The 21,778-nt window shown below is 34.0% G+C and overlaps 2 protein-coding genes across 15 annotated transcripts in view; both read right to left on the bottom strand.

The window, feature by feature from the left end:
* Nucleotides 1-5,602: 5,602 nt before the first annotated feature.
* Nucleotides 5,603-9,618, bottom strand: LOC105340210 (toll-like receptor 13). The gene has a single exon (XM_011446166.4). The coding sequence runs from the start codon at nt 9,541-9,543 to the stop codon at nt 7,423-7,425; it is 2,121 nt and encodes a 706-aa protein (XP_011444468.3). The 5' UTR covers nt 9,544-9,618; the 3' UTR covers nt 5,603-7,422.
* Nucleotides 9,619-11,511: 1,893 nt separating this feature from the next.
* The window catches only part of LOC105340209 (spectrin alpha chain), a 32,838-nt gene continuing 22,571 nt past the window's right edge, over nt 11,512-21,778 (bottom strand). For 12 of the 14 annotated variants that reach the window (XM_066075597.1, XM_066075603.1, XM_066075608.1 and 9 more), the window contains 21 exons: nt 20,861-21,009; nt 20,567-20,756; nt 20,031-20,297; nt 18,522-18,791; nt 18,326-18,430; nt 18,116-18,225; nt 17,910-18,008; nt 17,701-17,821; nt 17,445-17,566; nt 16,975-17,206; nt 16,546-16,782; nt 16,098-16,424; nt 15,732-15,911; nt 14,008-14,120; nt 13,772-13,789; nt 13,095-13,149; nt 12,903-12,997; nt 12,543-12,698; nt 12,249-12,395; nt 11,955-12,102; nt 11,512-11,841 (listed from right to left, as the gene is read on the bottom strand). In XM_066075597.1, the coding sequence (XP_065931669.1) occupies nt 11,716-11,841; nt 11,955-12,102; nt 12,249-12,395; nt 12,543-12,698; nt 12,903-12,997; nt 13,095-13,149; nt 13,772-13,789; nt 14,008-14,120; nt 15,732-15,911; nt 16,098-16,424; nt 16,546-16,782; nt 16,975-17,206; nt 17,445-17,566; nt 17,701-17,821; nt 17,910-18,008; nt 18,116-18,225; nt 18,326-18,430; nt 18,522-18,791; nt 20,031-20,297; nt 20,567-20,756; nt 20,861-21,009 (3,267 nt within the window). In that variant the 3' untranslated portion in view covers nt 11,512-11,715. The remainder of the gene's footprint in view (nt 11,842-11,954; nt 12,103-12,248; nt 12,396-12,542; nt 12,699-12,902; nt 12,998-13,094; nt 13,150-13,771; nt 13,790-14,007; nt 14,121-15,731; nt 15,912-16,097; nt 16,425-16,545; nt 16,783-16,974; nt 17,207-17,444; nt 17,567-17,700; nt 17,822-17,909; nt 18,009-18,115; nt 18,226-18,325; nt 18,431-18,521; nt 18,792-20,030; nt 20,298-20,566; nt 20,757-20,860; nt 21,010-21,778) is intronic. The other 2 variants (XM_066075600.1, XM_066075611.1) reach the window with 1 other exon arrangement.

The raw sequence follows: 21,778 nt of genomic DNA, 5'->3' as shown, positions 1-21,778 counted from the left end.
GGACAATGGAAACATCAAATCCCCGACATTGTTAGCTATAACATTACTATCAAGATGGACTCTTACCAGAGACGTGTTACTCAGGTTGGAAAAAAAGTCATCGCGCAAAGAGTGCAAGTACATATTTGTCAAGCTAATTTCTCTCAATTCACTTTTTCGCAATCCATAAAACGCTTTCCGTAGAGATCCGGAATGAAGCATTGGATTATCACTCAGATTTAGAAACTGTAGGTGTGGAAGCATTTGAAAAGCCAGCGGATGGATATGCTTAATGTGACGTCTTATAGCAAGTCTTGTCAAATTTAGTCCAGATATATTCTTGAATGCGTTTTCTCCTAAGTATCCTAGCTTATTCGAGGAGAAATCAAAATCTGTTGTTTTTTCAGGCAATGGTGGGATATATCGTAGATGACCCTCACAGGTTACTTTTTCTCCATTACACACGCACACACTTGGACATGGAGTATTTTCAAGCGATAACTGGCTATATCCTCTGTCTGTCAAAAAAATAAGAATTAATCCTGATATTATATAGTACATGATTGTGTATATAGAAGGATTTTTAAAAAATATTTTGATAAAATGCTAGATTTATTTGTATATTCCTTTTAAACAGGAAATATGAAAATAACAAGTACCTTTTTATGTCCGGTATTTAACAACTACGTTGTTAGATACTCATGGCGTGAACATATCATTTCCCTCTTGACATGTACAAGAAACAAAAAAAGGAATTTCGTTGACCTTTATGATAGATTTGCTTACTATTCCTTTTCATAGTTAGATGTAACAAAAGTCAATGGATCAGCACAATAGTCTTAACTGGGTTTGTTTGGATATAAATATGTTTAAAGTTTTGGAGAAGAACCACTCCGGATTTGTGTTTTAAAGCAGAAAAAATAACTGAATTTATTGATATGGGTATCAATTTTTGTAAATTATATAAGAATTGTAGTTTATAAAAATAAGATTTTACATATATAAATATGATTCTATTTTAGTTGGTTCTGTCAGTCACAGTTTTAATCAAAGTACTGAAGTACTGACGGGAGTTGATTTTATCGATTATCATTTATTTTAAAATCAACGATATGTGATTTTGCATGGCAAGTAGTATCAGTAATCGAAATATTTCTGAGAAATGGTATGGACCCAGGCAGGACTGAACTCTAGTCTTGTTCATCCAAATGCACGGCTGTCTTCGTTTCTCTCCGACAAGCAAGAGCGACTCTAACTGACGGATATTAACGGAGACAGCCGAGCGTCTGGTTGAACGAGACTACATTGAACTATAGCGGAGGAATACACACGACTTCCACAAATATCTTAACTGTTTGTGCCATTTAAAATCTCACAAGGTTTAAATAAGTTTTCCTGAAAAACAATGTTTCAGAATACATTGCATCGAATTTATCGATTATTTTGATGAACTAAGTGTTGTCAGCGGTATTGATTTGTGCTTTGGTCCAAACACTCTTTCACTTTCGGTTTGCTCGAGTAAGTGCATTGGAGAGTTGATTAAAATCAACCCCCAAAAATTTAGAATATTAGCTATGCATAAAAGCTTTGATTTAAATATCACCATTTTTGGTGCAGTGGTTCTTGAGAATTTTGATTTTTAATACAAGACGCGCACCCTTTTATTCATTTGTATCTCCTCTTTGAAGAGGGTTTGGCTCTTTATTGATCTTTAATTTAACAATCACCTTATAATAAGTATGTTTTGTACAGTTTAGTTAGTTTTTGTCCTGAGGTTCTGGTAAGGAAAATAAAACTTTGAAAAGTTTACAGACAAACAGACGAACGACGAACATAAGGTGATCAGAAAAGCTCACCTGATTGTACGAAGAAACATCACCTTGTCCTTTTTTTATGTGAACATTTCTTCAAACTTTCTATCAATAAATAAAGATGCAATATGAGTTCTTACCAATGCTTAGATATTGCATATACCTCATCGATACATCACAACTGATCAACTCATCAAATTTACGTATCAACTGAATTGAGAATACTGGCATTTTCAAGATGCCTAGCAGTACCGTCTCGTTATAAAAAAAATTTGCTGTATGATTTTTGTTGTTGTTGCGAATGAGATAATTTAGAGAAAAGCATTGATATAAATAGTTGATTTGTTTCATCGAAATATAAACTGCCTGGTGTTGTGATGTCAATAAGATGTGAAATGATTCAAGTTTGGTGTAATTTCATACTTTTAAAGACTCACACCTTCTCCAGTAAGTGATAAAGAAAGTGTGAAATGGTAATTTAGCTAATAATTCTTTTAACTACTTTAAAGACTATTCTTGTACAAAGGTAGTGCATATTACATTATGTGTCTCCGTGCAAATCTAATCTAATAAAAACATCTTTTAAAATACTTATAAAAATATCAGATTAGACTTCATGAATATTTTGTTGCCATCACAAATGAAACGTCTGTTCCACAACCATGCTTTACTTGAAAAAAAAAATTGAGTAGTTGTTGTGTTTAGCAATTCGAAGTCATCCTCCTTCAAAGCAAATAAAAAACATAAAGTCAAAATATCGTTATGATAGAAATCACATTAGATTAAATACACTAAAGATACAAGTACACCTCATTTATCAACACAGACATGCGCATCCGTTTCCTTAGTTTTTATTATTACTAACTAGGATTTGTTCTTCCTGTTTTTTAAAAATTTTATTCAATATATGAGGAATTTATTTTCACAAAATACTGACTCTCAAAAACGGAACTTACCTGATAAAGGAATACATAACAAAAATTTCCATATCAACCAAATCAAAATAAAGTATGGTTGTCAAATATATATTACTGGACTATTTGTTGAATTTACCGAGAAATGAAGATTAGTAGTAATACAATACATGAATAACAAAATTAAGATTTAAAAAAGATCACTCTTAATTAATCAAAATAGTTTAAAGTTTAATAGGAAATGTGATTTTTTTCTGGTGAGCTATTTATTTTTCAATCGAGGAATCTGTTGTCTTCATTTTCAATTAAGAGAGCTGGATGGCTGTGACCATATTTAGACTATATCGATCTACTTGAAGAAATGAAAATCTCTGTATAAAGATATAATCAAAGAACTATATTTGGTATGATCAATATCATCTAGCTGCTCCCAATTTTTTAACCAATTCTTAAATACTATCGTGTAAAAATCAAATCTTTAAAAATCATAGTACAAAGGATGCCCATCAATTTAATCTTAATTTGAGTCACCATTGCTAATTCGCTGTATATTCGTAACGTCACCCAAATGACCCATTTCCCCCGAATTTTCAAACAAATGAAAATATTTACATCTACCAAGTATTATTCCCTCTATTTCTTACGGAAACATATAGTTAATTCATAGCTCTATAGAAACAGCCAGATTGAAATCTACACGCCCCGTTTATTGATTGGTTGAAATCTACAGCGGCTGAAACTGACATGAAAGTGACAGGACCAAACTTGACACGCCCAGTTTATCGATAGGTCGAGACGTACAACTACCTAGGAAAAATAACGACGACGTCAGACTCAAAGTCTCACAGGAGACGATTTGGCTGTTTCTTTTAGTTAACGTACTTACGTACATTAACAGTAATTTAGTGAATTTTACTTACTTTTTATAATCAATTTATCTATTGGGTAAAAGAAAGATGTTAATATAAACAATAGAATGCTTTCTTTGATGATTCATTCGGGTAATGAAGGTAGCGATCATTGCAGAAAAAATTTACAAAACACGCTAACGCGGGTTGTGTATTTTTTCTGCAATGTCGCTACCTTCATATCCCGAATGAATCACCAAAGAGAGCATTTTATTGTTTAAATATTTTCATTTTTTCTTTATATTTTGCGTTCGAAAGTAAAGACCAAACATAGGTGTTTATTCATATAATTATTCACATCATCATAACGGTACTTGAGCAAGCCTGCGCTTGATGTTTCCCAGTCGAAAAACCATCGGAAAACACCGATTAAATACAATGTAAGACTATCTCCATGGCGTCATTTTATATTATGACGTCACTGTAGTAATAATCCTTTACACACTTATCTTCAATATGATTTCAACTATCTTCCACTTTATTTTAAAAGCTCTTTATAAAACTTTAATTTTGGGGGCTAAAATGCATAATATTGCACATTGTCCTTTCAAAGCTAAAATATTTAAACCATGTATTTACTAAATAATTGTTTATATCAAAAAATCTCATTTCAAATTATTAAGCAAGATCTGATAGGTTTTTTGTCCATCCAGTCTTCTTATAAAAAAATTTTTCTAAACAAGGGTTGTATAAATCTTTTTCATTTATTTATTATATAGGGATCTAATTTGTCTGTCTTTTAAATGTGGTGAATCATTTCTGGGGGTTTTTTGAGTGGGGATCTTTTTATAATAAATTGAACTCTACTTATAAACGTGTTTTGTTTGTAAGATAATAATAGCACTTCCTTTCGAGTTATAAAAGTACATCGAATGTAGACATGAAATTATTTTAATTGACACTTAAACCATTATAAGGACATTGCGTGACAGAATTTTAATTGGATTGAGTGTATTTTAACAATGCTGACATTAAGGTTCTAACCACTTGATATTTAACCATGAATTATTTTTAAAAGTGATGCATACTTAATTTTTGTTAAAACTCTATGTTGTTGAGGTTTTTGACTGGGCAGCTAAAGTAATTTGAAATGTATTTGACTTTTGTTAACAGATAATGTTTCAAAGAGGAAAATATCTTTTGATTAACCCAACCAACTATTCGAGTTATAATAGTAGAATGTTAACATCCGTAAAATCAAGTAAAAAGTCTAGTTTTATTTTTTTTTATTTTTATTAAAAACGCGGACACGTGCATATTTTTCAGCTTAAAATACTCCCGGTTGCAGAACATCTTAAGAGCTCAGTCAACATCTATAGTTCGCTTATTACTGTACTTTATATGCACGATGATATGTTTCTTTTACACCTTTGAAGAATTGGACATACATTGTGCATGTATTATTCTTACTTATATTATCTAGCAAATCAGGAACCATAAGGGACAATCAGAAAACAGGTTTATCTTACTGCTTGATTTATCCTACCAATTAGCAATAACTTTAAGATAAGGTAAGAATAGTATGTAACGTTAATGATTTTTTTTCTTAATGTTTTCCCTAATACAATACACCAAGCGTTCGTTTAAAAATTTTCAATTATATATATATATATATATATATATATATATATATATATATATATATATATATATATATATATATATATATATATATATATATATATATATATATATATAATTCAGGTATAACATTGATATAATTAAGATATGTGTGAAATAAAAACAATGATGTATATATGTACCTTTAATGATAATAAATATAAGTATCACACCTTGAAAAATCAGAAAATGCATTTGTCCTTTAAAAAATCCAAAAAGTTAATCTAATGAAATACTACAGTTTGGCAAAGAATTTTATCTTTTTTATTGAATTCAGTGACTACATATATAAGTTCTAATGTTAACTGATTTTTAGATTATTTTATAAACCACTTTGATTTTTGGGAGGAAACCATGTATTTGTGTTTCGACAAGAATAGTAGAACACAAACATGTAAAATGTGGTTGAATAAATATTTAGCCTGTGGTTTGTTATTAATCGTCGATTAAAAAATTGGACAGTTTGGTTATAAAGTTAAAGTTACTTTTTTTAATTTCTATGGAATAATTCATTATGTAGTGAAATGTATTGCATTAACATACCTATGAACCTAACAAGGCGGGGGAGGGGATTTTGTATACATGTGTTCCAGAATAAAATGTATCAACATTTGTTACTATTATTTTTGTTTTTATTATTGTTTAAAAAAAACATCCATATTCAACAAAAGTAATTCAGTTCATCTCGTTAGTCTTGAAAAATGAATCAACATAGCATGCGGTCGTAAAGGTCAATTTTGAGAGAAAAAAAAAGAAATGTCCTAATTCATAGAAAAATGGTTAAACACGTCATCATGATGTCATTTGACAGTTACATTTGTTTGTCATAAAGAGACTGACACGCAGGAGTTCAAAGATTTTTGCCACATAGTTTACTATCGTTTTCAAACAGCTTATCGGCGAATTGTCGCATATGATGTCACGGCACCAGGTGACACTCTATCTAATTAACGGCGATTAGGAAAATAAGCGGCTTGAGAACGGGTCAATAAAAAGCTAAATTGCGCAGCGTGGGGCAATAAAAACACGGATTTTTTATTTATGGTATTTTTTCTATCTAAACTGCATCAAATACCGCTAAATATACCAACACGAGATTACTCCTTTAATTAAAATAAAGGTTATGCTTCAATCATTAACAGACGGCTCCAACGTCCAATATATATTGGAATATTTTTTCTAAAGAATTGGGAACATATACATCTTAATTTGTCATATATCTTTTTTACAATACTTGATAAATCATTGTTTTTGTCTTGTTTAAGAAGTTGGTCTTTTATTGCAACAATTGCAGATACAAAATGGAGTAAGAAAAATGTATCTATTTTGATGTTTTAAAACTGCACTCTTTTAAAGGGGGGATGTGCGGTCATCTTGTACATTTGGAAATAAAAATGTAAACATTTCTTGAAGTGGTGTATCTCTGTCCAAAACTGACTAAAACAGCTGTCAAAAGATAAAAAGCGGTAAAAATAACATCCTACGTGTTGTTTTGCATGCAAATTACGCATACAAGAGCAAGTAATGCCTTTTTAATTACTTAAAACTGCGCAGCTGCAAAATGTGAAATATAAAAGGAGGTCATAAGTGTTCACTCTACAACCATTTGTTGAGGAAAAGGTCAAACCTTGCTTATTTAAGTTGTAACTTTGTCTCAAAAGAGGGTACCCTAATCTTAAAATGGGTCTAAAACACTTACTTCTTAAAAGAATTTTATACAAATCACATTGGAACTAGTCAAAATAGATCCATTGCTGACTGATAAAAATAGGGTACCCTATTTTGAGGCAAAATTACTACAACTATGTGCAAGATTAAACCATTCCTCAACAAATGGTTGTAGAGAGGACAACAATGAATCCAGATTTTTAAATATTCGAAATAAGTCTGCAGCTGCGATGTTCCAAGCTGTTCTGAGTGATTAAAAAGGCATTGTTCCGTTCTTGTATGCGTACTTTGCATACAATAAATTAACCTCATATTTTTTGATTTATCATTTTTTGACAACAGTTTTTCCAGTTTGGGACAGAAAAGGTCATTTCAAGAATTGTTTACAATTTTTTTTCTAAAATGTACAAGATGGACGTGCATTCCTCTTAAATTTGGATCAAGATCGAAAAATAGCCTTCGCGTGTGTTTTACAATAATTAATCAAATGGCAAACTGACGTGCTGCAACAGCATTTTGACTTTAGGTTTTAATGGAAGACACTAATCTAGTCCAGAACATCTCCTTCGCTGTTCTCTCATTCGTCCATTCAATAAATGTGGTAGATTTTAAAAGCATGTGTAGGGAGTTGTTCATATTTTTGGTCAGAATGTTTTCCAAAATGACAACAACCACCGTGTTCTCTCCGTGATTTATGGAACGTAACTGTGCCATCATGGTTTCGAACCGACACCAATGGCTTTGTGCAAAACTGTTAGAGAGAATGATTAGAATCTTTCTACTTCGGTGCATGGCGTCAGTTATGTTGTCTACAATTAGTTTTCCAACCTGAAAATCCCTGTCATGTAAGCAAAGTTTAAGATGTTCTTCGTTCTCCAATCTGGGTATCATTTCTGAAATGACCCAGATTCTGTCGTCCGAATTATAAGCTACGAATACATCATAGGCAAAATCATCACCTCCAAGAACTTCATAGCCACGCTTTTTAGCGCGCAAGAGGTACAAGTAATACTTGATGTGCCAGCGTTTTTTGTATATAATACAAGATACTGTGGCAATGACAAGGACTGCAAAGGAAATGGAAATAGCCATGATGATGTAAGGATTAATGGGGTGGCAGGAAAGATAACTCAGGTGAAAATCAGCAAGATTTTTCCCTTTCCATTCTTGTGGTAGGTTACATGTATAATCATTTGGCCATCCCAATAGACGTTTAGAATTGGTTTCGATCCATTTCCTGAAGAAAACAAGGTCACAAGTACAAAGAAAAGGATTGCTTTTCAAACTCATTTGGTCAATATTGTTCGGAATGTTTGTCTCGTTGATACTGGTTATCAAATTGTTATCGAGCAGGATAACCTTTAGAGACGCTGGTGCAGATAATTTCCTCAAATAAGATTGGTTGAAATAGCAATCTTGTAAGGAGAGTTTTGTCAAATTCGGCATGAACTGGAAGACGGATACTGGAAATGTTGATAAAGACGTTTTCTTCAATGTCAATTCTTCTAGACCTGTCAGAGGTTTAAATAACTGAAACATTTTCTCTTCCAGATTATGAGATAGAATAAATTGTACCCCGGTCATATCAAGAACTCTAAGATTTCTTGTGTTATTAAACAAGTTTCTGTAATATTTTAGAACGTTAAATCTGTTACCCATGTACAAATACTGCAACGAAGAACTGTTCAAGGAATATTCATGGAGAGTAACGTTAGGATCTAGATTTTCTATGGACAAATAGACGAGGTACGGTAGAAGGCTTATAAAGTTTTTGCCTAATGTCTTAATCTTGTTATATCCCAGAAACAGCCTTTGAATCTTTGGTAAGCATTTTCTGAAGAATTTGCCGCCTTTAACAACAGATATGAGATTGTCACTCAAGTCTAAAACCTTAAGATTAGGACACATGGTTCGGCTAGAGTGAAAGTAACAAAAGTTCGGAATGGACAACAGTTTGTTCTTGCTCAGAATAAAAACTTCCATTTTTGGCATCACAATGTTGAATGATACATTTGAAATTTGGTTGCTCTTGAATGAAATTTCTCTCAAATGAGAAGACAATGGAGACATAACATCACCAATGTTGCTAATTATTATATTATCATCGAAGTAAACTCGTTCTAGGGATGTGTTGCTTAGGTACAGGAAAAAGTCTTCAAACAAAGTATTCAAACGCATATTTGTCAAGCGAATTTCTCTCAATGAACCATTTCGCAATCCGAAAAAGGCTTTGTGCAATTTTTTGGAATGGAGTGCTTTGTTCTCACTCAAGTCTAGATACTGTAGATGAGGAAGCATTTGGAAAGTCAGTCTATCGATGTTGAAAATGTGACTACGTCTCAATTCAAGCCTCGTCAAGTATAGTCCAGAAATATTCTTGAATGCGTTTCCTCCCATGTATCCTAATTTATTTGAATTGAAGACAAGACTTGTAGTATGTTCAGGCAATGGAGGAATGTATCGTAGATGAGAGCCATCGTGGCCCTCGCAAGTCGCTGTATTCCCGTTACACTCGCACACACTAGGACATGAAGTATTTACCAACGATAGTTCACCATTTCCTTTGAATATCATAACAATTAACATCAATATCGACAATGTCATATCCATTCTGGCCTGCATATTAGCTAAATCATCTCTCATCAGAATGCATCGCAAAAATACGTTTTCATTGGGAAGAATGTAAAAAACAAAATTAGTTGGATAAGCTAAACACACTTCCCGATGCTTAAAAGGGGAACTCGCCTCTTAATAATGGTGTTTATACTTTATGGAAATCTTAAGGAAATCGAATTATTTCAAGTAAAGTATTTTTTTGTAGATATTATTATGTAAAAGTGTGTATCGAAAAGTCAGTTCATCTATATGCATGTTGTAAATTTGTGTTTTTTGGTGCATAGGAAAGCAGAAGAGCTTCAAATACAACCAAGAATAACGAATTTGAGGGCAAACGAAACAAACTGCATTTAACCTTTTCTTTATCAGAAATTTTTCTTGAAATCTTTAACCCATAATAATATTTTTTCTGTCTAATTCATGGGTTAAACTTTAAAATGCCCAAGTCTCTTATAGGTCCCATAAAAAATTACTTTCAAAACAAATATATCTTTCATTCATTTCTTGGACAATATCAACTTCACAGAACAATATATCATCTCTCACATGGTAATTTTGCTATCCAATGACTATGACTCCTTTATATAAAAAGCTAAACTAAATCGGAAAGAAAGTGAGCGCACAAGATTGTAAAGCAGGAATTCTCGACACGAATCAATTGTGATTTTAAAAATGTCTATAACCTCGAAAGGCTATGTCATAATATATTATGTTGAGAGTCGAAGTACATGGTTATTCCGGTCATTAAAAAACTCACAAGCTTTCAAAAATGACAATGAGAGGTAAACCAATAACTAGTTATATTGGAAATGTTAATTCAAACATATTTGAATGAAGTTATATTATGTATATCCTAAAAAACTAGTAATAAGAAAAGAAAATAGTGTTCATACAGCAGATCTAGAAATCAATAACGACAAATTAAAATATACCGGTATATTATAATTCAACATTATGTTATAATAACAAACATTTAAAACAAAAAAGTTTTAATTTTTAAAAAAAAAGACCACCAGTTGGATTTGAACCCAAAACACTGCATGTTTGTATTCACTAATCCAGTACGAAACCACTGAGCCATGCGAGACTTGTCAATATTAGCTGCAGAACTGTAGCTCTCCGGGAAAAAAAATATTGACAGACCGGTCTGTCAAAATTTTTTTTCCCGGAGAGCTACAGTTCTGCAGCTATGTCAATATGCGATGTAAAGTACTGTTTGGAACAACACTGTCATATAATGGACTTGTTTTTTATCCTTCAAAAAATAATTTTAAATAGTAGATAATTAGTCATCTCTGGGTCATTTCTCCATCTTTTTTTAAAAAGCGACTTTTTTAATGTTGAAATGTGTTATCTTTACACGTTTCAAATTTGTGGAGAGAAGACCCAGAGACAACAAAGTCATTTAAAAACAGTTGTAAATAAGTAGGATTTTGCATAAATTGCATCGTGTTGCTATATTTAGACCCATATTATGATAAAACCTTTTGCATTACAAATATTTTTCCACTCATTCCACATCCAACAGAAACCAAATAACGGTTATAATTCGAAAAATGTTTAAAATTAATTGATGAAATTTTCACTCTCCTTGTGCGCCCAGATTCCTGCCGAATGTACATCTTAAGCGCTCACTTTCTTCATCAACAGTGCTTCAAAGGAATTTCATGTCTTGGTATTCGACTATCATATAGAATCTTTCAAGAACATGTAGTCACCTTTTTACAATATGCACACAAGAAAGTAACATTGGTCCACAGTTTATATTCCAATATTTACAAATGTGTACATGTATGTTCACTTAGGTGTAGTTGGTCTTCTCTTGTACAAAACCATACGTTTACAATAGCAAATACCAAAATGACAAGACAAATACATGTAATGGCTAATAACTTTTGGAAGCAGTCTCTCAAGAAAGCAGTTGTTGTTTAGCACGACTGTAGACTTCAAAATTACATTTAAATTAGAAAATGCCTGAAAAGAGAACTCAACATCTTAATATTAAAAACTCTTTATTAAATCTACTCCGTTTACATCTAAGAAAGTTGTAAAGCATAAAGGTTTGTAGTTTTATGGAAGAGATTCAAGGTCCATAACAGAAAAGCTACACATCCAAAGCAAGAAAAAGTAAGTCATCTTAATGCCACCAACAATTGTTCAAGCTTAAGGTTGTAAAGATTCTTAAAAGTTTTTGTTGCTTTAGTTGATAAACATGGACTGAGTAAAGTCTACGAAGTCGTAACTATCAGGAACTGGTCGTCCTGACTTGTCTATATATGGTCTCATCCTGGCTATGCAGTAGTCCGCCTGCTCCTTGGTAAGATTCTACAAAGACAAATTTACATTAAAATTATATCATCAACTCCCCAATTTACACTTTAACTTATGACACAATGCATTGTAATTTTTTGCCGTTAATAAAATGTGAAATGACATACCGCGTATAATTCCTGTGCAGTGATATATGGTTTGTCTCCAGACGTCAGGGCTCTAAAGGCTTGTTCTACATCAGAACTAGACTGAACATTTTCTGTTTCTCTGCTGATCATGAAGGCCATATATTCTTGTAATGAAACGTGTCCATCTCTGTGAAATATAAAGTGAAGTACATGTATTACAAGACTATCCACATCAATGTTCAACTCTGCATTTTCTATGCTTTACATTGGTGCACAGATTAGGAACTGTCCCTAGGATGAGAAACCCTTTACAGGTTTATAAAGATCAATTACCTGTTTGGATCCACCATGTCCAGGATGGCCTGGAACTCTGGGTCCACCTGTCCCTCCTCCACTACTGGCAAGTCGTACCCCAGGGCTCGCAGACAGGACTTGAACTCTTGATGATCCAGCTTACCAGACTTGTCCTTGTCAAAGTGCCTGTGTGAACAAAATCATGTCTGTTACTTCAAACTTTTCATCCACAAACCAGCAACGAGACAACATCAATTTGTAAGTATTGAGGAAATTTGTATATTATCTATGTTTCATATTTTTTCATAGGATTGAATGACTTTTTATACTTACTTGAACATCATGGAGAATTCTCTGAGAGCATCCTCGGATACACCACTACGGTTCCTGGCCTGGATCTGTTGCTCCAGATTGTGCTGCATCCTCATTCCTAACTGATCCAGCTGATCCCACTGCTGCGCTAGCCCAACTGTGCTATGCTCTGTGTATCTGAAATCAGGCAACAAATGTTAATGTTTAGTCAAGAATAGCATTCAGGTGATAATACTTATATAGAAAAAGTTACCTATAATGTAGAAAAAAACCCGAAAACTATGTAAACTTGCATAGTAACTGTTTCAGGATAAGCAAGAAGACAGTACTACAGTGATGACTGAAATCATGGACTGAACAATTAACAAATTCAGTGCTCACCTGTTGTCTAGAATAAGCCTCTCCTCCATGGCAGCTCCAAGGTCCTCAATCTTCTTAAGCTGACCTTTCTGGGATCTCACTTCCGCAGCTTTTTGCTACAAAAAATCAAAATGAACATTTTATTCTCCAACTTAATTAGAGTAACTCTGAAGGCGCATTTCCAAATAACATAATACTGGTTGAATAAATTACCTTGGTGGCTTCAAGCTGATCTTCCAATGTACCAGAACCTTCCATCATAGCAGCTCTGTAAAACATAAAAATTCTGTGTTTTACGGTCTGATTTTCATTATTGCCAATCCGAAGAAATATACTCAAAACATATTACTGGTACAGAATTTACATGTATGCATAATTCATATATCCTCCTTCAGTTGTTCTAAGTGTTTGTGACTTTAGCATGGCATTTGCATTCCGTTTGTTAGTAAATGTAAAACTATGGCACACAAGAGAGCAATTTTCTCTTTATCTGACCCTATATGCCAGAAGTAACCCTAAAAGGTAAAACCATTCAATAACAATGCAGAATGGAAATTTACCTTTTTTGCAAGCACAAGTCTAAAAATTTTCAGCATTTAGAAAAACACGATAATAATCACATTGCCATTCACTGCAACTAATGACCTTTTATAATAATCATATTTGAATGATCTATAAAACAGAGCATGCTTTAATATTTGACTTTCAAAATTTGTTATTTTTCTACTTCACATGTTATTGCAACATTCATCTTAACATCGTGTTAATACACAATACATTTCAGCAGGTCATTTTTTTCTTCTATTTTTTAATGTTGATAAACTGGGAGAAACTTTTTGGATCCACACATTTGACAAATCAAACCATGCTAATATAAATGAGATAATAACCCTTCCAATAGCCACATTCTTTGTGGTGAAATGGTGACCAAGGCATAAACAGGTACATGGAAAGAAAAATACAGTATTTGTTATACACAAGTTCTTCAATAGTGAATCGAGTAAATATTCTTATACATGACTTCAATGACTTGACAGCTTATTTTCATGTAATATACTTCGATCTACATACAGGACTTGCCATCATTAACACCTCCTCTGTAGATGTTACACCTGTGTGTACTGACCTTGTTTCGGTGAGCCAGGTGTGGAAGGCATTGGCCGCCTGAGCGAATTGTTTCCTCAGCTGATCATTCTCCTCTTGTCTCTGCTGTTCTCTGCTCAGTTCTACATCTCTCTCCTACATAGATAGGCAAAGTCAATAAAATACTCATTTTATGCTTCATTCTCTAACTGCAAAATTACATAAAACAGTTACGATTCAAAAGTTTAAATGTTTGGTTCATTTAAAAAATTGATTAAACTATCATTATGGCATGTTGGACAATCTTAAGAATAAACTAGAACTGTCCTAATGGGACTAATACCCCCGCTAGGCTAATTTCAAATGGGACAAATAATTGAATTGAATAATAATTAAGGTTTGGAACACATAAAAAAAAAAAATAGTTAACAAAGAAAAATCAAAATTGTCAGAATTTCACTGTAAATACATATCTATAACAGTAATACATTTACAAATGTATGTATTTGATGATATATTTTTTTAATTTAATTGATTTAAAGAAAAACCAACAAAATGACAAAAACCCCTCCCTTTGCAGTGAATAGAAATACCGGTAGCCAAGCAATGCTCTTCTGTTGATAAAACTTTCAATATCTTTCTTATAAGAGTCTTGACAGATGCAATTAGTTGTTTCAAATTTTCCTCACTTTCTCCTATGGCACAATTGAACTCCATATCAGAAAATTGATCCCATAGGACTATGATTTTCTTTGATGAGCTTGTTAAATTTAATAAACTCCCAAAACATTACCATAATTACCATACTATGTAAAAATATGTAAAAAAGAAAACTTAATATTACTAACAATTTTAAATTGCCAAAACACTACAATCATATCAGTAATTTTGAATTTCATTTAAATTAATGCCCAATAGGGTCACTTCATCAAATTACTTGACAAATAAATTTAAACAACCTCTACAAATAGTTTAACTTCTTTATTAATAATTATATTATTTATTTCCTTATAATGATAGACCTTTTGGTTTACATGAAACAGTTTTAAAATAGCCCCAAAACCATCACCCATTTTACAGATTATCAATTTCCCCTAAACACATGCTCCATCTGAACCATGGCTCAGATAATGGCTCCCTTGGGACAAATGAATTCAGCCACACTTGTCTTTGATGTTCTCATTAGCTCCTAAGAATTTATCATTGACAAACAAAAACTTTGCATTGTCAGTTGATAGAATACTTAAAAAAAATAATTTTTTTTTTATTAATTAAGACATAAAGACAAAAAACTCCATCTGGATGTATTTATATAAATATATTTTAGAGTGTTTTCTATTAATTAATTAATAAAATCTGTAAGGATTACCTCCCTTACTTTTCAACATTAGTGTACAATATATAGAATAAGGAAAATGAAAAATGTCATAAAATCATTAAATCTTGTCTGATCTTAAAAAAAATTGCAGGTGCACATCTTCAGATGGTGTTCAACATATGTACAAATTTTCAAACTGTTCCATGCAGTAATAAAAAATTCTATAGGGGGGACAAAGTTGCGTCTACAGACAGACGGACAGACGGACAGACGGACAGACAGACAGACGGACAGACGGACAGACGGACAGACGGAAACCAATATACCCCCCTAAACTTCGTTTGCGGGGGTATAATGATGTTCCTAAAACATATCTAATAGAGCAAGATATTGTTCTTTCTCCACTCATATCTAAAGTGCATGCATAATATTGCATTTAAGGTTCGTACCTTGATAATTCTTTGCAGGTTTTTCCAGGTGTCCTCGAGAGCCTCCATGGTGAACCAGGTGTAAGGGTTGGTTCCCACTTGGAAGCCCTGGATCTGTTTGTCAAGAGCTGCCAGCTGGTTGAAATCAGCCTGGGCAGCACTGAGCGAGGCCTTGAACTGGTCATGGTTCTCCCTCAGATACTGTAAAAGTCAGCAAAGTTACTGGTAGATCATTGCCTTCATACATGCCTAAACATAGGCTCATGAACATACACAAAAATCTTTTTTTTTTTCTTTTTTTTTAACCAAATTTTATCCTTATTGTCAGCGAAATTTATGTATATATACACACATTTAAAACAAGTGAGTAGACATGTGGAGACTAACCTTGATCTCCTCTACTGAGTTACACCTGACAGTGTCAGTCAAATCTTCTTCAGCGTTTTCAAACCAGCTGTTAAATGCTGATGCCTTCTTAGCGAAAGTCAAGTACAGATCTTCAATCTGTCTGTATTTGTCTTGAAGGCGCAGCAGACGCTGTTTTCTACCCTCGGAGTCATTCAGAAGTTTCTGCCAGCGCTCCATGACATCATTGTAACGTTTCTGGATAGCTGGGGTCTGGGCATGTTGAGCCTGGATCAGCTGATCTTTCAGGGAAGTGATGGTCTGGATTCCTTCTTTTTCAAAAGCTTGGAGACCAGCATCGAAAGTTTCCTACAAATATTGACAATAAACATAAACGATATAGCAATTAAATTTCTCAACAAAATTGTTCAAGTTCATATTTTTGATAAAGTTCAACATTATTCACAATATCTTTTATGAAATAATTTACCTGCTTAGTAAGCAGGGTTTGAACGGATGAAAGATCTCGCCCATAATCGTCAGAGCGGACTTGAGTCTCTTTGTCTGCGATCCAACTCTCCACTACGTCGGTCTTCCACAGGAACTGAAGGAAGGCGGAATTATCCACCAGGCCGTCCTGTCTTCTCTTGGCCGCCTCATTCAGAGCCTCCAGCTTCTCCTGGAGACCTCGGATTCTTTGCTCAATGTTGTCTTTGTTATGATTTCCCTGAAGAACACAGAGGAATTACAGTAACTGTGTACTATAGCAATGAAATATAGAATTTAGCAAATTCTTTGAATAAGCGTTTGTATTAAATTCACAAAGTATTTTTCCCTCTTTAGAAAATAAACAAGTCTTTTCTAACATAAAAGAACATTAAAAACAATCTGAACTACCTTTAATAGCAGAAAATCTCACCTCAGAAATCAGTTTTTCGCCTTCTTTCTTGATCTCATTACACCTCTCCTTGTGGATGTGGAAATCGGTCTCGAACACCTCGTGTTTCTTCAGCAGGCCCTGTACAGCAGCCATGGTATCCCCGTAATCTCCACCACTCAGCAGGTGCTGCTTCTCAGAAATCCATGCCTCTTCCTCCTCTACATTGGCGCTGAATACTTGGTAAGCATAGGACTCCTCTAGTTTCTGTCCTCTGTAATACAGCACAGATACTTATCCTTACAATCAGTTTTCCAAAACTCTTAATTTGCCTATGAAAGTTTTATGCCAATAAACATACCTACAAACAAGTACAGGTTTATGAAGCATTGAATGTTTTTAACTCAACTTAATTAAACATCATTAATAATGACACAAGTTTTTAAAAGAAATAGTTCTTTGAAATTAGTTTTTTTAATACATATAACAGATCAATTCCAAAGCCTTTATACCTGTTGGCTGTCATTTCTTTGAGTTCCTCCCAGCTATCAGCCAACTGTTTCAATCTGTCTGTGATATCAGCAGTGTTGATGTCCGAGTCCTCAATCAGCTTAGCACCAGCCTCTTGTACAGCCTATAAATTACAGAAAAGACATCTCCATATTACTCAAATACTAATATCAATGAAAAATGTATGGCCAAAGATAGAACGAATTAGCATATACATGTAACAGTACAGAGGGAACTTAGTGTAGACACTGCACATACCTGTATGGCTGGTTCGTGGGTGGTGAGTTCAGCCTCCAGCCTCTTGTGTTTCTTCCTCAGGTTCTGGACACTGGTCAGTTCTCTACCATAGTCATCAGATCCCACCAACAGCTTCTTCTCCCTGAAAAAGTCAACAGTCATCAGTTCATTAGTACATGCATAATCATGTATTACATGCATACTGTATATGAATAAGATGTAAAACATACTTAATCCATGCTTCCTCGTCATCAATGTCCCTCAGGAACTGGTGCATCTTGTTGGCTTCATTTAATCTTGTACGACGCTGAATGGCCAACTCTTTGATCCTACAAGAAATTTGTGATAGGTATCAGTTACTATTCAAGAAAACCTTTACTGCTTTCAAAAGGTTAAATGCTGCATACAATTAAAGAAAATAGTCTGCATTCCTTACTTGTCATATCTCTCATTAATAGTCCTCTTCCTCACTTCAATGCTCTCAGCATCCCAGACCTGGGCATCCACAAACTGATCAGCCTGTGCATTCAGGTCTTTTATTCTATCCTGTAACATTCAAACATATGTCCTGTACTGCATGGAACTTTTTTAATTACATCACACTTGTGCATTTGTAAAAACATTTGTAAAAACAATTTTCACTAACCTCATGGGCTGAAATATCAGCCTCCAATAGTTGGTGCTTCTTCAACAGGTTTTGTACAGAAGCAAGGTCCTTTCCATACTCCTCTGAGGAAAGCATTTGTTCAACCTACAACAAAAAATCAAATTCATAGTTATAACCTACTATTTTACAGCAATCTGAATCTAGAAATGACTATTTGAGAGTAGAATCAGTGTACCTCTCCCAGCCAAAACTCCATGTCCTTGACCCCAGCGTTGTAGGTCTGCTGGCGGTTGGCCTCCTTCAGTTTGTCACTCTTCTCCGCAGACTTGGCCACCAGGGTCTCCCACTGGGAGGCCAGGCTCTCCAGTCTCGCCTGTACGGCATCCTCTGACCCAGCACACTGCTTCTGATCAATCAGTGTCTGTCCTGTGGCTAGCAGGGCCTGCAGACGGTCAGCATTAGCTGCCAACTCAGCCTCAAAGGCCTGGTGTTTTTGGTGTTTACTCTGGATGATAATGTGAGAAACAATGAAAGAAATGGTTCAAATCCATAAACTGAGAACATACATGTAGTATATAACTCAAAGAGTTCTGCAGTTTACATTAAGGTAGCTCGCGGGTTTACCTGCTTGTGAGAAAACCTACCTTGAAAATTTGTCCACGTGATCCATAGGTTTTATAGTTTTATTTCTAAAATTTATTTAAGATTCGTCTGCGCGGTAATAATGTTATCGTGTTTCAAATACAGTGTCATTAATAAAATCAAGCAACGCCATTTCAATGAAATATATAGTAAAATGCACATTTTAACCGAGAAACGCTTTACAAAACTATGCTCCAAACTTTTAAACGATTCAGACGAAATTAATCATACTCAACACAAAAACAGAGGAGATAATTATGAATCAATTCATAAAAAAATATCAGTATGTGTTCTCGGCCAATTTTTTGCAAAAAAACTTTAAAGCTTTAAAAGATTTCTCAAAATCCGATATTTTCATTACGACGTTATAGCCTGACGTCATCATTTCCTTACTTCTAACACCAAAACTGAAATGCATTTATTGACAAGACTAACTGTTTAACACATTTTAGAACATGTTAATGCTTATTAGACATTATTGTGAATGTTATTAAATGCAATTAATGTAAGGCTGTAAAGATACAGAAAATTGCTATTTTTGTTTCTATGAAACTCTGAGTCAATCAATGCAAAAATAAAATGCCAGGCAACTACTGACATTTTAAGTAAGTAATCGAATAAAACAGGTATCTCAAACCAAAAGAAATTTAAGAGTTTAATCGGTAGTACAGATTACGAAAGTTATAATTGTAAAAAAAATCGAAGTTAATGCATACAATCTATTTTAAAACATGACTTTAAATGGAAGAGTTCTAACGCACACTCATTCTTTATCTTTATAGAACAAAATGTGACAATGTATGTGACATCTTTAAATTTTCAGCACTTGATATTATAAATCTTTGTATAAACAGTCATAAACCGCATGTAAGCTTTTTATGATATTTTCTTTTATAGTTCTAAATATCTCATTTGTCATTTTAAAATAAAATTATGAGTTTACTATGACGGTCAACTCTTTACGTCGATTCCTATTGTGACGTCAGCAAACCCGCGAGCTACGTTAAATATATGTAACCACATGTATTTCAATGACTTTTAAACTTATTCCCAGTAAATCAATCATTCTCAGCCTAGTTTAAAATGTAGAGAGGTAACTTACCTGGATATTGGTAGGATCTTTGTAGGACTCATCCATAGCTATCTGGAGCTTCTCTTGGAGCCAGTTTTCCATTTCATCGGCATCTCTGGAGAATTGCTGAAGGGTCTGGGCCTCCCCCAGTTTGGACCTGTTGTCTATGAGGGCCTCCTTGAGCTTGGACCAGCGGTCAAGGACCTGGTCCCGCTTGTCCTGAATGGCATCACTGTCATAGTGCTCTCCATTGATCAGCAGGTCAGCGAAGGATTGCAGGGCCTGGATCTTCTCTTGCTGTAAATAAAAAGGGGAGAATAGCATCAAGTATTCCATTTTAAGGTTCATGAGATAGAAAAACAATTTCAGTGACAATATCCAGATAAAAGTAGCATTATATTGCACGCCAATTTTATTTGCGCAAGACTTCTGATTAATTTCAAAAGTGTGCCTTGTATAGTATGCAATAGCATTTGCTCAGGAACCTTAAGGATATTTTAATCATACATGTAATACTGAGATTACATTAACTACTGCTACATGCATTCATAGCCCGGACTACATACCTGACTACTAATAGCTCTATCAAAGTCCTCGTGTTTCTTGATCAGTGATTCTACATTGTCTCCGTCCACTTGGTCACCTGACAGGAAGGCTTCGCGAGACTGCATCCAGCTCTCAGCCTGCTCACAGTCACGGTAGAACAGCTGCAACTCCAGGCACTGGTCCAGCTTCATTCTCCTGGCAATCCAGGCTCTGAAATGGTCACCAAATCATCAGAGAATGAACACAAACTGTATTACAATTAGTCTTTTACTGATGTAAAAGAGAAAGAAACTGTAAGAGGAAATTTTTCTTACTGTTCAAGCTCTTCTCTGGCTTTAGCCAACTCCTCCAATTTGTTCCTAACATCCGGACTGGCATAGTGCTCATTCTGCAGAAGGTTCTGTCCGAACACTTCAAAGGCTTGGAATGTACCGGAGCGGGCATCGATCTCTGTACGGTGTTCCTATAAATACAGCAGGATTCTAAGCCACATTTCATGTAAGTATACAGAGTTTATACTTATAAGCATATTCATGCTTACAAAAAAAAAAACACACACAAAACCCAACATGAATAATAAAGAACAAAACGTCCACTGATAAATTAAAATTGTTAAAAATGTTAATAATTACTGGCCTGGGATTGTGAAATATTCATACTTTTTTTGGCCTAGGATGGTGAAATATTTATGTATTTTTCAGAAGTTACTTTTTCTAAAATGACAAGTCTTGCTTGTTTAAAATTATTTTCCATGATGCTTAGGTCAGGCTTCAAAACCATGCTGGGGGGATTCATACCCTCACGACAAACAAGTGTCAAAAACTGGCAGAGAGGGCAGACTATCTATGATTAACAAAATCTGTGTTAATTGTATGTCATGCTGACTGTTGAATCTACTAAAGCTTATTTAGTCATGAAAGCTTTTCGAGACTTTACAAATATGCACCGCATTACAAACAAGAGGCCCATGGGCCACATCGCTCACCTGAGGAACAATAGGTATGATAAAATCAGCTTAATGGAGTCATAATACAAACTATCTGGACAATGTACAATAATACATGTAGATCCTGTATAAATAAAATCCATTTTCCCCTGGACATTCTTATGTTTATAATCATTAGTCCCTTTTCTAACAGGATGATTTTATAGTCATATCATATGTTGAGTATTGCAGTTCTCAAAAAGATCCTTAACAATAGTTTATATATGGGATATAAACGTACATCAAA

This window comes from Magallana gigas, chromosome 2 (assembly GCF_963853765.1).
Source record: "Magallana gigas chromosome 2, xbMagGiga1.1, whole genome shotgun sequence".
Lineage (NCBI taxonomy): Eukaryota > Metazoa > Mollusca > Bivalvia > Ostreida > Ostreidae > Magallana > Magallana gigas.
Note: the sequence above shows the minus strand (reverse complement) of the source record. Positions and strands in the feature narration are given on the sequence as shown.

Bases quoted from the DNA above. Each gene is read 5' to 3' on its own strand.
- LOC105340210 (XM_011446166.4), bottom strand. From the start codon at position 9,543: ATGAGAGATGATTTAGCTAATATGCAGGCCAGAATGGATATGACATTG.